The sequence below is a fragment of the Parus major genome, chromosome 9 (assembly GCF_001522545.3).
Source record: "Parus major isolate Abel chromosome 9, Parus_major1.1, whole genome shotgun sequence".
Lineage (NCBI taxonomy): Eukaryota > Metazoa > Chordata > Aves > Passeriformes > Paridae > Parus > Parus major.
The window spans coordinates 9,391,915-9,408,044 of record NC_031778.1 but is presented as its reverse complement, the minus strand read 5'-3'; the positions used below and the strand labels follow the sequence as shown (position 1 = coordinate 9,408,044).

Below are 16,130 nucleotides of genomic sequence, written 5' to 3'. Positions count from 1 at the left end.
CTGGGGGTATACACTGTGTTCTGGATATTTTTTAAACTCAAGGAGTGTAGACTGTGCATCTCAGGTGTATCCCAACTTCCCTTCTCAAGCTGTTCCTTAACTGGCCAAACCACAGTGGGTTCACTGTAAGTAATAAACAAATATCTTATCTGTTGTCCTGAGTAACTTAACTGAGCTCCTGTCATTACTGTGGTGCTTTTATCTTCCTTACTCTTCAATGGAAGTGTTATTTAGGGAGAGCTGGGAGACACATCTATCAAAAGTATTTATAAATTAGTAGGGATTTTTCACAGTGCTCTTCTATTGTCTGTCACTAAAGAAATACAAGTAAACAAACATTCCAATTGAAAAATACAGGCAGGGCCAGGACTCCAACATAGTGATAAAAAGGTTGCAACTTATTTTGCCATGTTTGATGATCTTCAAATTTATACCAAATCTAACACTTTCTACTTTTTATATACAATTGCTTAACTTTTGCCTGCATTTACATACACAGATTAAAGCTTTCTTTCTCAGGCTTGCCAGGCTTTAAAGGTCAGAGGGGAGACAGGGGCCTGGCTGGGCCACCTGGAATCAAAGGTCTCAAAGGCTCTCTGGGCTCACGAGGTCTCCCAGGTCCTCCAGGCACACGAGGTCCCCCAGGACTTCCAGGCAATAATGGACCCATTGGCTTCCCAGGAGAAACAGGTATGTTAAATATCCTGCAGACCACCTCACTGTAAGTTCTCTTGTGGAGGGAGCCCTTTCTACTTCTGTCAAGGTTAAGAAGTACTTTGCACCTACCTCCCTTTCCAGCTTCAAGAATAAGACTGCAGCAGGGTAGAGTCAATAACCATAGAACTATCCATTGTTCTTTCTCTTAAGAAAGAGAAAAACAAAGGGATGAATATAGTTTGATGCATCTTGGTGCATCCTGGTACTTTAGTCATTTTACAACAGTGACATATTTCTATATATTATTTCCTGACTATTTGTTATAGGTTGTAATATGCTATAATAAAAGGAATATGTTTGGGGTTAACAGAATCCCTTGGGTGGCAGTCCTGAGGAGCAAATGAGTCCAGGAAGGCTGAACATTCTTCAAGAAAGAAATTTTTAAGGCGTGGGAACAAGCCATCCCATGCGCTGAAAGACAAGCCAGCGAGGAAGAGGAGCAGCTGGGCTGAACAGAGTTTTAGCTGAACTCAGGAAAAAAGGGAGAGTGTATCAAGTTTGGAAGAAGGGACAGGCAACTCAGGAGGACAGGGGTGTGTTTGTTTTTCTCCCCCCATAACCCTAAGGGCTCAAAGTGCAACCAGAACTCAATCTGGCTACTGCTGTAAAAGACAATACGAATGCTTCTATAAATACATTAGCAGCTAAAGGAGGAGTAAGGAGAATCTCCATGTTTTAGTGGATGGGAGGGGGGAAACATAGTGACAAAGGATGAGGAAAAGGCTGAAGCCTTCTTTGCCTCAGTCTTTAATGGCAAGCCCAGCTGTTCTATGGGTACCAACCTCCTGAGCTGGAGGGCAGGGACAGGGAGCAGAATGAAGCCCCCATAATCCAGCAGCCACATGAAAGGTCTGGTGGTGTGTTAGGGATAACTGCTTTAGGAGTTTTAGGAGTAAGGGTAGCCTAAATCTCCAGGGGCTGACTTGCAGGTACAGGGAGGCAATTTGCTTCAGTGGAATCTGGGTTCAAGACCCTTCAAGAGAAGTTTGACCTTGGCATGAAGCCATGCTCCAACTATTGGTTCTCTAATTCTACTGATTTCTTAATAAGTCCTTCTAAACATCCTGCTTTTGCTTTATAATATTCCTTAGAATATGACATCAACAGTATAAGCAGACTTAACATGTAAATAAAGCATTTTATATTACCAGGAAGCAAAGGCATTCAAGGACCCCAGGGATTCCCAGGACTTCCAGGAATACAAGGCCCAATGGGAATCCTTGGTGTAAAAGGTGAAGAAGGAAAAATGGGTCTACCTGGGCCTAGTGGAGAATGTGGAGATATGGGAATAAAAGGTTTGTAAAAATACACTTCACTCTATAGATATATTGCTGCTATGTTTAGATTTGTTACTACTGTGTTAAAAATATGTTTAATTTTTATAGGAAAGCGAATAATCATCTGCAAGGTGCAGTCACAGGCAGTTCAGAATTGCTGTCTTTCGTAATTTCACAATCTTTCCTAATTCTTCTGATTTAACATCACTGGGTTATTATTGAATTAACAAAAAAGCAAGGGAAAGATTGCAAATTCTGTCAGCAGTAAGCCTGCTGAAAAAACTGAGAGCCACATTAGTATTTGAAGTCTTTCTCTATTAGGAAAGTCACCACTCAAACTGATTTTCAGGACACATGACTCATGAGAACATATTTGCATTCCATATGTTACTTCCAAGGTGAAAGGGGGCCACCAGGAGACAGCGGCTGTGTTAACCTCCGTCTTGAGAAAGGACAAATGGGGGACCCAGGGTTTCCTGGTGAGCATGGATTGAGAGGTGAAAGAGGTGAGTTCATAAAATAAAGCCCTACATACACACATATTCCCCTGGCATAAATCACTGGCGGTTTTCACAGTGTGGACTCAGGGCTGCAGTAACATCCAGCCATCATGCCATGTTTACAGATTCCTAAACTGGCTGCACAGTGTCTTTGGATCATCAGTAAGGCAATACACCACAAGTGAAAGCATTGCTATATTGAAAATCAGTGTCAAACACTGGCTTGACTTGATTGGTCATTATCTTGTTCTTCAATCAACTTCAGGTGAAAAAGGTAATAGTGGTTTCAGAGGAGCACGAGGATTTCCAGGGAAGAACGGTGTTCCAGGACTGCCAGGTGACCAAGGAGACACTGGAGTGATGGGGTTTCCAGGATCACGGGGTTTGTCTGGACCAAAGGGCCTTCAAGGAATTACAGGTTTTCAAGGAGAACCAGGTGACCAGGTAAACAGAGTGGTAGTGAAGTGTCCTGGATTTTGCAGTTATCTCCTGCCTCTAAGAAATGTGATGAGGGGTGCTTGTACTGTACTCCTCATTAGACTCATTACTCACCATGTCTCTGAGGAGAGACAGCCAGTGTAGTAGGAACTGTAAATTCCCTAATGAAACACCTCAGTGCCGTGGTTTCATTTTAGTAGGAACTGTGGTGGGAGTTAGGAAAGGACCTCTCTTAGCTACCTGTTCTGATGCAGTGCTTTGCCATGTAGTTGTAGCCCAGGCTCCACTACACTAAAAGGGGGGGCAAAAAACTGATGCACAATTAAGTCTTTAACATTATTCTAAAGAGCAGATTGACAAACCAATTATCACAGAGATCACAACATAGCAGCAGCACAATTATGCAGTTAATATGTAGCTGTTTCTTCATAGCCTGCTGTGTGAAGTGACCAAGGCAATAGGCAGGACAAAACAAATCATCTTTGCCCCAAGCAGAACCCAGGCAAGCAATGTTGCTCAAGAACAAATACATAAAATGACACAAACATTACATGCAAGGTATAATTCTTACTTCTTTTATGCTGGACAGATTACATGAAGGAAAAAGCACAGTTACTTTCTTGGTAAAGGGACATACTTTTGCTTGGTTTGTTTAATTTATTTCTTTGCTGAACATGCTGGTCATTATTCAAAAGGAAAAACAGGGAAATCTACATTTTTTTATTGTGGCATCACAATATTTCTGGTTAATGTTTATAGTAAATTTTGGAGAACATACAATAATATTTGAATAATATATGGATACATATTTTATGGTGCTTTTTAATTCAAATTATTCAGGCCATCTGTGGGGAAATTAAGCTGTTTGAACCAAGAATGAGAATAAGCTATAAAAACATAAATTCAAAATTATTAGCAAGTCTAACCTACAGTTTCTTGTTGGTAGCCAGTGTAAGACATTTAACAAAGATGGTTTTTTTTAAGCTTAAGATACAGTTTTGCTAAGAGAAGCAAATGCTCCTGCAGATCATTCCTGCTACATGTATCTTATGTCAAACATTTTTATTTTGTTTTTTTTTTAAAAAATCAGGGTGATACTGGCTTACCAGGAAACCCAGGATATCCAGGACTGACTGGCCCCAAAGGATGTAAAGGTAATGAGTTTAAATAGACATGTTCTGAAAAGAGTAATATTGTTAGGATATATGTAGGATAGATGGTGAAGACTCATTAGAAAATTATTTTCACTTCTGTCCTTTTTCCCATAAAACATGAACATAATTAGAAACAAGTCTCACTTACCTGAAGGCAAAAGTTGCATTTCAGTATATTTTTAACCAGCTTCTTCCTTTAAAAGTAGGTATTGTTAATTCAGAAGATAAATTCCTGTCAGATTTCATGGAACTTAAAAATTCCATCAAAACCATGAACAGATCCTTATGGATATGGAAAACTTGTCAAATCAAATAAGAGACCATGCAATCAAAGTGAGTTGTCATAAATTGCACGTGCCAAAGCAATTTTCATTTTTGCATTCTCCTAGCCCATTCTGTAGCTGTTTTTATCTGTTAATGACTCTCCTGATCTTAAAAAAGTGTCCAACTTTGGTTTTGTGGATGGAAAGGTTGCTTGTGTAAAATGGAAGTCACTGTACCTCAACAGGCAAGAGAGGTGATCCAACTCCTCTGCTTGGCACACACGGTCAGAAAGGGCCTCCGGGAGATCCAGGATTGCCAGGTACCTTTGTCTGACTGAAGACAAAATTAGACTTAAAATTTTATTTTCTCTAAGTTTTGTTAGCAGAGGGTGCCCTGTTCCCTATGCATTTTAAGCCATTCTGTAGCAATAGTTGTTCTTATTTTTTTTTTTTCTTTAAGGACTCCGTGGATTTCCAGGGGAGAAGGGTTTACCAGGTATCCAAGGACAGCCTGGAAGACCAGGATCCAAGGGTGACCCTGGATATCCAGGGATACCTGGATTACCAGGTAATTAAAAAATAATGCCATGGAATAGCTCAAAAGAGACATGGAACAGGAGAAGGCAGTTGAGGCATCTCTGAGGAGGCTGGAGAAATATATATAATATAATTATATAATCAGAGGTGGCGGGCATTGAAAGTTATTTCTGTACTATAGCAGCAATTGTCTGCTCAGTCTCAGAGAGCAAGACCCATCAATTCTTCCTAGATCCCCAAACACTTTCAGGTACTGTTGTTAACAATTGCTGCACAGCATGGGAAGAAAATCAACAGTTTAATGGACTTGCATATTCATCTTTCACTCTCAGGAGCTACAGGTCCTCAAGGATTGCCAGGAGAACCTGGAGAAAAAGGGAAACCTGGAATTTTGGGACCTCCAGGATTGCAAGGGTTGCCTGGATTCCAAGGCAGAAAAGGTGAACAGAATATACAGTGTCATTCTAGTGATAATGCGACAGTACCAGACATAAATACTCTTTCTGTAGTGAAAATGGAAAAGGCCTGTGACTGATTGGAACTCTGGGGTCTCTTAAACTGCTAGAAGACTTAAGACAGTTCCCATTAACTCTGAGAAGTAACATAAATGCTACTTTGGAAAACTGGGCTACAATCTAAAATGAGTAAGGAAGAAGGTAGAAACAGAGTCTGGTTTAGCTGATGTAACCAACAGCAGAACTTCAGGAAAGAAAAAGGAGTTTGCAGTAATTAGCTGTTTCACTTCAGTTATGCTGTGTTCTACATTTTCACCATGGAGTGCCACTGTTACTCTATAAACCCAGCAGACTGCTATGACAGCTTTGTTTTTCAAATTTGTTTTAACAAATTGTGATAACTTGAGTTGCATTTTATTGTTGGTTTTCTTGCTGCTTGTCTGATTTTGGAGTATTTAACATAGAAGTGTTTCCTCCAAATCCTGATTTACACTTCTTGCAATGATTGTTGTGTTTAGATTGAATGTTAGTTCATCTATACAATTGTTTTTGTTGGAGAACGTTTTTGACTTTTACTATGCTTAAAATTGTAGAAATTTTAAGTTATCAATACTCCATAAAGAAAGTTATCAACTCTTTATCCTGTAATAATAATATATCACTATATTATTATAGTGTGCCTCATAACCAGTTCCCAAACAGGAAGAAGATTAGTGACCCATATCCAGAAACCACAGTAAAGTAACACTTGGGGCTATAAAAAATGGTTAGAGAGGACAATAGGTCCACTTTTTCAAGTTCTGCTTAAGGACAAATTGAGAAGGATTCTTACAAATGACTGAAAATTCAAATGAAAAATGGAAACAATTTATGATTGCTTGCAGTAAATAAGCAGTGCTGATTTAAACTGTCATGACAGACTCCCTGCCAGTACATAATGTGCAAGAGAACATTTCAGTGTTGCAAACAATATTTGCTGTAACAAAGGCAGAGATCTGCTGTGGCAGGGATGTCTGAAAGGGGTCAAAAAAGAAAAAAAGCATTCTTCTGCTGAAAACTTCTTCATAATTGATGGGCTCTTTCCTTCTTGCCATAAGACACTTCTTTACTGAGCAGAAGTTATCCCAAGTCCTGCACAGGAACATAACATTAAGACATGTCCTGCAGAAGGAAAAGTTCAGTCCCAAATGGCAATTCATTAGAGACAGAGCTGCCCACTAAGCTGAGGATTCTGTGTATTGCCAGCATAGCTGGAAAGAAGGTTAATACCTTTGAAACTATACCCAGTAATGAAAACTGACTGATATTTGTATTCCAATTCAACTGGATATATAGATCTTGGTGCTGTTTTCAACGAGTGCTGGTGCAAGCATTAGAAATGAAATGGGTGATTTGTAGCTAGGTACATGGCCTCGTTAGTCTCATTGGTTTTCAGTTACATTAAAAGTCCTGTGCCTTTAGATTTTAAAGAACTTCTAGATTTAAAAAAAAAAAAGGAAGTTAAACATCATCTATCAAAGCATAATCCCATTTTCTTTATTACAGTAGTTTTACTAGTTAAGGGCTTAGCCTGGCAAGCCTTGCTTGTGTGAGTAATCCTTGATGGAGCAAGTAATACTCAGGCCATCACCAGGAGGACTTGTGTGAGTAGGAGCTGAATTGGGCTGTACAACACAGAAAAGTGGTTCATGCTCAGGTCAGCCAATTCAGCTGTACCTAGAAATATGGGACCACAGCAATCCAAAAATCTAGAATTACAAGTGCTGATATTATAATGGATTGTTGGCAAATGTGTCAGAAATTCCCTGGAAAGCAAGTAAAACCAAGCCATCAATCTTGTCTGAATGAGCCAAGGATCAAAAAAGTTTTTAGTGGTGACCTGGGGGGCCAAAATTAGTTAGGAGTTCTTAATAATTTTAAAATACCACTGTTAAATTCCCCAAAAGCAACTCTTACCCTTACTCTTAAAATAAATTTTAAAATGGGAACGTGTCCAAAGCACAAGAAGGCTACAGAAAGCAGGAATGAAAGTTGGAATGTCATGAGAAGTTAAAGAACAGTTAATTGAGGTCATAGAAGATATTATGGGTTAGATTACTAGTATCCCATATTATAACGTGGATTACACAGAGAGTATATTATCAGTGTTTTTGCAGGTTTTCAAACAATTTTCTGGATTTAAATTTTTTCCAGACTGGTGTTTACTACACACTGGATTTTTTCAATTCATCCTTTGTTAAATTTTAACTAAAATAATTCAACAATTTCTGAGAACAAAGCTATGTGATGATAATTTTCCGTGTGCCTGCTAGAGCTTTTTTATTTTTTCATTCTCAGATGACCCATCTTTGTCTAGGAACACTTAAATTTGGCAGGTGAAGCAGCTGATGAAGGGCATTTGTGCTGCTGTTCCTACAGCAATTTGTCCTTGCCAAATTTGATCAGTTTATAAATTTTAAAAAATATATCCATTCATATGTGCTTGAGTAATGAATTCTCCCAAGATGCCTGCTCAGGATACATGGCAGATTGGTGAGCTGTGGGACATGCTGGGATCAAGCACCGGCACCCAACAGAGAACCTACATCTTCTGTGCCAGGAAGGAGCCAGAGGAAAGGAGACAGACACACAGATAATTCAGGCTTGTGGGAGAAACCCCCTGCAAGTGGACTGGGAATCCTGACTGGAGAGTCAGGGCAGGGAGAGGGATTGATGGGGAAGAAAAGGAGGCAGAGATGAGCAGCAGAAGTGGGACAGAGACAGGAACAGGCACTAATAGTATCATTGATGATGATCAGTGTCCCTCTCTGGTGCAAGAGGCATCCCAAGTCTGTTCCTGTTTCTGAAACCCCTCTGAAACCAGTCACAAATGACCCACCAGTTTTGCCAGACCTGTTGCTATCACCAGGTGACAGACTGCTGTCTGCACTGAGGAAGTGTTTGCTCTCACATTTGATAGTTTATCTATACAACCTGGGAGCTAAAAAGCACTGATGACATGGAGATATTTTACTCTTGACTGCAAACACAACCTTAGATTAGTTCAACTTTTGAAAAAATGGGTAATAAATCTATGGTTTTATTCATTGTGTTTTAGCAATTTTCAAAAATGAGCAAATTATAAAGCAAAAGTTATGTCTGACTACCACAAATACTCAGCCAGTGCTAGTGAACATCACTAGTGACAGAGATGCTCTACATACTAGTGTTTCACCAGAGGCTTCAATTATAGATTTGTTGTCTTCAAAGGTTATTGTCTTTCAAAGGTGCTGTTCTGTTCAAAGAGCTTTTTTAATACAGTGATGCAAAAAACCACATAGTTTTCTGTGTGAAATCTGCAGGACCAGAGAAAAGAAGCCAGGTGGAAGTTCAGCCTCTTTTTGGTGCAGCTGGGTTAAAATGCACTTCTGTTTTGAACAGAAGCTGTAAAGAAGTTCTAGCTTTACAGCTATCTTAGGTAGTGTCTGCATCCCCATCAGTGGCCATGAAGCAGTAGCACAGTGAACTTTGGAGTAGCAACCACATGTAGCCATGGCAGTGCAGGCACAGACACAAGGTTCTCTGTAGATCAGGCCATAATCTGCTAGCTGCAGGATGGAAGTACCTAAAGGATCAAAAGTTATGTTTTCTGATTGCTCTGATGTGAAACTCTATTAAGACTGCTAATTTTAAACTTTTCACATTTGCCTTTCCAAAAAGACAGCACTGCAATGTGATTTCATCTGCAGTTGCCAGTAATCAGATTCAGTAAATACCCCATCTTGATCCAGTATGTGTTGTCAGATAAAATAAAAAGGCTTGATTTTTAATTGTGACTGTAAAGGATTGTTGTGTAATACCTGTGTAACACCTCTCAGGTCTTCCTGGACTGCCTGGACTGGATGGCTTGGATGGACTAAAAGGTCAAAAGGGTTCTGCAGGAGCTCCAGGTAAAGATGAAAAATAACTGGAACAGAAAATCTTCTCCTACATGACTGAATGTGCAAGGAAAGGTGCATGTTATTTTGATGTTTGCCTTGCCCAGAAGATATTATTAATGCTCAGACTAAACTTTCAAACAGAATCTAAAGTATGCTTAATGGCACACCTGCTGTTATTTGTGGGGAAAACTTTCAAACTTCCACTACTTACATAGTTTTGTTGGAATGTTTCAAGGCTGTTTATAAAATTTAAAAGTTCAGTACAGATGACTCAAAGGAGAGCCAAGTCTCTTTTTTTTTAATATATGAAAGATAAAACTAACAAATTAAAAGGAGACTTGTGAAATCCCAGATCCATTTAAAGTCTGTGGGAGTTGTGCCTCAAAAATAAGGGGAACATGGATTTCACCCATGCTGATGTATTTGCAACTTTCAAAAGGTGCTTTTGAAGCACTATTAAAAAACAATGTTTATAATCTATATAAAGATTACAAATATATGCTGATAAAAAATTAAATTTAGAACCATACTGTTTACATTTCAAGGTACAGACAATAATTACACCACATAAAATAACCCCTGAAGAAGAGCATTCAAGCAAAAAGATTACTTTCTTTGAAAGTGATGAATTAGGGCCAGATTCAACAAAACTCTATCCAGTTTCCAAGAGAGAACCAGAAAAACAGCACTAGGCAAACCTTGTAAGGAGGAACATCTGCAACTGGTATTTCTGTTCTGCACATCTGTATTTGTATTCGCTGTAAGCTTTATGTACATAATTGTTTTCTTATAAAGGTCAGAGTGAGACAGGGCCCCCAGGATACTCAGGAGAAATTGGACCAAAAGGAGACAGAGGTGAACCTGGATGGCCTGGTATTTCTATTCCAGGCTCCCCTGGAGAAAGGGGATTCCCAGGATTTCCAGGTAAGAAAAGGTTTTCTCCAAAGTGCTGCTCTGCAGAGCTGAAATTAAGCTCATACTTATTTTATTTTTCTAAAGGAACTTTAGAAAAATAAAACTCCAGTTAATATGAATATTAATAGAAGATTATTTCCCTAAAAACACTTCTGTTGTAACATGCTGATGTTTCCTGACATACAGAATCTCCAGAATTTCTGGTTTATGTTATAGGAAAGAATGAAAATAGAAAATTTTGGACTTGAATAGACTCAGGGAACTGCTAGGTAGGGTTGGCACTTAGGAAGAAATTCCTGAAGAAAAAAAGTGCAGAAGATCTGGCAGTCCCAGAACTATAATAAATCTATCAACTGTTCTGATATAAGTGCAAGATAGAACTGCCTCACAAGATTGCAATGGTTATTTTAGAGTTTGGTGATATAGAAACTGCACAGAAATGGGAAAAAGCAAGTGTTTGAGGAAGGGCCACTGGGAAAGTGAAGAGACTGGAGCATCTGTCCTATGAGGAGAGGCTGAGAGAGGGGGAGTTGCTTTGGCTGCAGAAGAGAAAGCTCAGGGGGAGTTTATTAGTGTGTGGAAGTACCTGATGGGAGGGACCTGGTTCCTTCATAGTGATATCTAGTGATAGGACAAGAGGGAATAGGCACAAACTGACATTCAGGAAATTCTCCTTAAATATAAAGAAAACTTTTAATTTCCCTATGAAGAGAATTGAGCATGGGAACAGGTTGCCTGGAGAAGTTATGAAGTGTCTGTCATTGGAGATACTCAAAACCCAGTTGGGCAGAGCCTGAGGCAGCCTGCTCCAGCTGATCCTGCTTTGAGGGCAGGGTTAGTCTAGGAAGTCTCCAGAGACCCACTCAAACCTCAGCAATTCTGTGATTAGAAGTGACAACAACTTTACGCTGCCAGACCTTGCCACAGTCACATAACACACGGAAGAAAAACAGCAGGAGGTGAAATCTGGTGAGGTGAATTATTCTAAGATGAAGACACAATCAATTTTTCTTAGTTTGGTTACTAGTTGGTGAACTGGGAGAGCCAACAGAATGGTGCTGTTGAGGAAAAAAGGAGGTTTAATTCTGAGATGTATTAACACTGTTGGACACAGGATAGGCAAGGTGTCCAATGGTTGTGAGCAGCTTTGACAAATAAGAGAAAACTCACCAGAAAGTAAATAGAAGGATGGGGTCAAAAGCAAGACCTTTTGGGGAAAAGAGAAGGCAACAGAATGCAACCCACATGTTAACAAGCTGCAAGTGTTCAAAAGTGTTGTGCAGAGGATGGTAACCTGCAACTCTGCCTGTCACAAGTAAGGGCATAAATGTTTTATTGTGTAAAAATCCAGATTAAAGATTAGGGGGGAAATGCATTTAAGGCTAGTAAATTCATCTTGTTCACTGAGATTTTTAGGAATAATTTTTAGGAATTTTGCTGTGAATACTTATCCTGCCCCAGGCAGAATCATTTCACAGTCCCCACTCACTTCACATCATTACCATTTCTCCCATTGCTGGAATTCAGGAAAACTTGGCTATCCATGTCAATGTGCCAACATGTGACAATGTATTCTTCAAGTTACATAGATTTTATTGGAAGAATTAAAAATTTAAAGAGATAATGAATATTTTCACTTTGACAGGTTGGCCTCATTAGCCTGGGGACTGGTATGTTTGGTATACAAGTGGGAGCATACATTACCTCCATGACTTCTCATGTCAGCATTCTTTTACTTACTATCTTCTGTCTGTAATCTAAAAAAACCCTCAGATTTGTATTTTTAAAATGTGATCCCTTAGGTAGAAGAGGACCTGTTGGACCCACTGGACCTATGGGAAGATCTCCTGATAGTGCTTCCCCTGGTCCTCCAGGTGATCAAGGATTACCTGGTTTAGACGGCATCAGAGGTATTAAAACTAAACATACCAACTTTTATCATGTAAAAAAACCCTGAGACTGCTAGGAATAACAGGGTTACTGTCTGTGAAACAATGTATAGAAGTGCATAGGGAATAAAGAAACCCATCACTACCTCAGTGAATACACAGAGAAGTGAACACTAGGTAGATAACCAGAGCAAAGACAAAATGCAGATCTCCAAATTAAGCAACACAGTAATAAATCTATGAGATATAAATATAGAGAAAATACAGAAGTGTTTCAATTAATGTACCAGTAACTTGCTGCCTCTTCTGCTTGCACAGAAGTTAAATAACTTCGGGAACTACTCCTATCATGTCTTCCTTGGACAAAGGCTAGCACTGGTATTTCCAGAAAAATGCAAGGGCCATCCTATAGCCTAGAGAAAAAAAAACCAAAACAAAACAAAAAACAAAACAAAAAAACCCCCCAAAAAACCCCAAAAAGCCAAAGCACACTAGAGTAAGATAAAAAAAAACCACCAACAGAACATGGCTATATTTAGATGTTTGCACTTTGTGTATACAGTAAGAATAAAGTTCTTTTTCATAGGTGATCCTGGGAATCCTGGTCCTCCTGGAGAGACTATCTTTGTGCGCGGAGATCCAGGTGATACCGGCATTCGAGGGGCACCAGGTAATCCTGGGCCACGAGGACAACAGGGAGCCAAAGGCCCTCCAGGGAGCCAAGGAAGAGAAGGCCCAAAGGGTATGGTCAGAGATGTTTTCAAGTTCTGTGTGCACTTATGCCCAGCCCCTGTGACTGAGCCTTGTGCCCAGGGGGTGGCCATTGGCGATGGAGCTGGGCAGAAGGGGTGGAGGCTGGACATTCCACAGCTCTGCCTGGTTACCTACAGACACAGTGGGGTTGGGGTAGAGGGTGAGAATAGAGGCAGACATGCACTGCTTCACAACAGCTTGTTGGAAGACACCTCTGCAACTCTGAGAATAAGGCAGTAAAACATTTGAGTTTTACGGTAAAAATTAGAGTTTGCCAGATAAGTGAACCGTGACCCCTCTTCAGGGGTCCTGAGAAACTACAGGAAATGAAGATGTGTTAGTTCTAACAGTCTCATGTCTGCCCCATATCAATAGCTTGGGGCTTTCAACAGATTCTTTAGTTTGAAAACAGAAATCTACATACTCTGCTCTTTTCACACACTGTAGAGAAATCCCATCTACACCAATCATTTCCAATCTCTACAAAAAGAAAATTTCCAGACCAGGGAAAGAAGAAATGTGTATTTCTTTCTGTGGCACAACAGAGTTGAGGATTCCCAAGGTTTTTTTGTTACTCAGCCATCCAGATTGTATTCTATTTTTGTTTGGTTTTATTTCCAGGTCCTATGGGGGTCCATGGCCCACAGGGTCCACCTGGTGCTTCAGGACAACCAGGAGACCAAGGTTTTCCAGGAAGACCTGGTCCCAGAGGTCCCACAGGTACTTATGAACCTGTTGCTCATTGTCATTCAACTGTAACTGTGATCCTTCTATTCCTACATAATCATACTAATGTTGACTTGCATGCAAATAATTTAAACAATCTCAGAAAAAAAAATCCCTCCAGTTGCCAAATTAAATGATTTCTCATTTGATTAAAATTTTCTGAACTATTTGTTTCTAATGTCACCTCATGTAAGTGATTTCAGTTCTCATTCCATTCTTTAATTTACATGCCTGAAACTTGCTTCCACCTGCACCTCAATGGCAACAATCTGCTTTCCATTTTTCAAATACTTCAGGTTTCATAGGTAAGTTCATGACTTTTGATTATTGTTTTTTCATGGGAGCTCCCTTATATATAGAAACATTCGGCTCTTATTAGAAGGTATCCTTGGCATGGTTTCTTAGGAATAATAGGTACTGCTAGCAGGATATAGTTCTAATATATATTTCACATAAACAGCACCAGTGTCATGAGAATGCTCTGCTGAGAATCTCATGCTAGGATGTCAATTAGACTTGTGAAACATTTGTTTCTTATTCTTATTTTGGTTTTTTTTGGTTTTCACACAAGATGCTTTCTAACCAAAATTATAGCAAAAGCTTGAATCCTAACACTGGACTACTACAAACACTGAACTCCCCATCTGACTAAACATTGATCCAAAATGCAAACAGGCAAAAGCTGCCAGTAACTGTCACTATATAAAATGTGACTATTCTTTGTTTTTATTATGCATTATAATTACTTTAGATGGCTGTTATGGGCTAGCTTTTTTAGCCTGCCTATTGATAGTTAAGCAGAAAAAAAATAGGCAAAATACTGGAAAATGTTGCATGTGCTAAGATGTTTGCACTGAAGCTGGTAGGTAGACTTTAAGCTTTAACTCAAATCAGTTTGGGGCACATTAAGACTGAAGCTGTACACCAAATATGTGAAACATAGAATCATTGATTTGCTTAAGTTGTAAAAGACCTCCAAGATATCAAATTCCACCATTAACTCAGTGCTGCCAAGGTCACCCCTACACCATGTCCCCAGGTGTGCCACATCTACACTTCCTTTCAGTACCTCCAGGGATGGTGACATTATCACTTCCCTGGGCAGCTGGTTCCAGGGCTTGACAACCTTTCCCAAGAAGACATATTTCCTAATATCCAATATAAGTCTCCCTTGATGAAACTTAAGGCCATTTCCTCTTGTTACTTGGGAGAAGAGGCTCTCTGCAAGCTCCTTTCAAGTAACTGTAATAGAGCAATAAGGTCTCTCTTGACCCTCCTTCAGTTCCCTCAGCTGCTCCTCACCAGACTTGTGCTCCAGACCCTTCCCAGCTCTGTTGCCTCTCCCTGGACACGCTCCAGCACCTCAGTGTCTTTCTGGTAGTGAGAGGCCCAAAACTGAATACAGGATTCAAGGTGCAGCCTCAGCCATGCTGAGCACAGGGGCACAGTCACTGCCCTGGTCCTGCTGGCCACACTATTGCTGGTACAGGCCTGGATGCCATTGGCCTTCCTGCCCACCTGGGCAAAGTTCACAGACCAGCTAACATACACTTGCTAACACTGGCTTGCCACACTGTTAATACTGTGCTAAAAGACTAAGAGTAAAATTAAAAATAGTAGGACTCAATAATTCAAGATTTGAAAATACTTTAAGTATACTCTTGAACACCCAAATCAGCTAACATTTATGTTGACTTTTTGAATGGAAGTGATTAGCCAGTCTTGCAATTCACTTTCCCATTACACATTCCAGGTGACCCTGGTGAACCAGGAAAGATAGATGATTCATGCCCTACAATCCCAGGGCCTCCTGGGGAAGCAGGGCAAAGAGGAGAGGATGGCTCTGCAGGATTACCAGGGCCAATAGGCCACCCTGGACCCCAAGGTAAGCTCATGTTTTGAAAGCTTGGATGTTCCTCTCAGCCATTTAAACAAGTTGAAAAGGGTCAGAGTGTCAGAGTTACTTCTCTGCTTTACCCTCTCTCTTCTCCTTAGACACTAACAGTCTCCAGAAACACACAGTGGGCTGGTTAATGCTGAGGATGATGGATAAATGTAGCTGGACCAGGCTGTTTGAGCCTGCCTGTACTACATTCCCGTTTTCTAGGCCAGGCAGGGCAAAAGCATAAGGCACTGAATGAGAAAAAGTTCTTCAAGTGGTATTTTTCCTTTTCCCCTTGAAATTATAAAGTAATGCCTCAAGCCATCCCTGTGGTTTAGACCTATTTGGAGGATGCTTGAAATATTCATGCTTTAAAATCTAGAAATAATTAATCCCAAAGCTCTGCTAACCAAAGTCCTAAAAGGACACTGAAGTCAGAGAAGTGGCTACAGTAGAGGTCTTTATCTATTAGAACATGAAAAAGTTACCACCAAAGAAAACTGACCAAAGAGATTTTAAAAGGAAGTGAGGAAAGACTGAAATGTTCTTCTGACAAATGAAAAGAAAACAAGGGTGATGCTGATACCAGTGACTCCAAAAGAGAGACCACCTTCTTAGAAACACAGCATAGTTTCTATTCTGCATTGCAGAACGTCTTCAGCTTAGATGGTGGAATCTCTTGTGTGGTTTTAGGCATTTCCTAC

At 40.0% G+C, this 16,130-nt stretch overlaps 1 protein-coding gene across 2 annotated transcripts in view; it reads left to right on the top strand.

The window, feature by feature from the left end:
* COL4A4 (collagen type IV alpha 4 chain) overlaps nucleotides 1-16,130 on the top strand; it is a 63,275-nt gene that overhangs the window by 41,215 nt on the left and 5,930 nt on the right. Inside the window, exons 30-44 of one of the 2 annotated variants that reach the window (XM_015637529.2) lie at nucleotides 520-690; nucleotides 1,869-2,012; nucleotides 2,393-2,500; nucleotides 2,760-2,938; nucleotides 4,023-4,086; nucleotides 4,595-4,669; nucleotides 4,810-4,917; nucleotides 5,219-5,326; nucleotides 9,199-9,270; nucleotides 10,057-10,185; nucleotides 11,979-12,086; nucleotides 12,652-12,807; nucleotides 13,440-13,538; nucleotides 13,841-13,849; nucleotides 15,298-15,429. In XM_015637529.2, the coding sequence (XP_015493015.1) occupies nucleotides 520-690; nucleotides 1,869-2,012; nucleotides 2,393-2,500; nucleotides 2,760-2,938; nucleotides 4,023-4,086; nucleotides 4,595-4,669; nucleotides 4,810-4,917; nucleotides 5,219-5,326; nucleotides 9,199-9,270; nucleotides 10,057-10,185; nucleotides 11,979-12,086; nucleotides 12,652-12,807; nucleotides 13,440-13,538; nucleotides 13,841-13,849; nucleotides 15,298-15,429 (1,662 nt within the window). The remainder of the gene's footprint in view (nucleotides 1-519; nucleotides 691-1,868; nucleotides 2,013-2,392; nucleotides 2,501-2,759; nucleotides 2,939-4,022; nucleotides 4,087-4,594; nucleotides 4,670-4,809; nucleotides 4,918-5,218; nucleotides 5,327-9,198; nucleotides 9,271-10,056; nucleotides 10,186-11,978; nucleotides 12,087-12,651; nucleotides 12,808-13,439; nucleotides 13,539-13,840; nucleotides 13,850-15,297; nucleotides 15,430-16,130) is intronic. The other variant, XM_015637530.2, reaches the window with a different exon arrangement.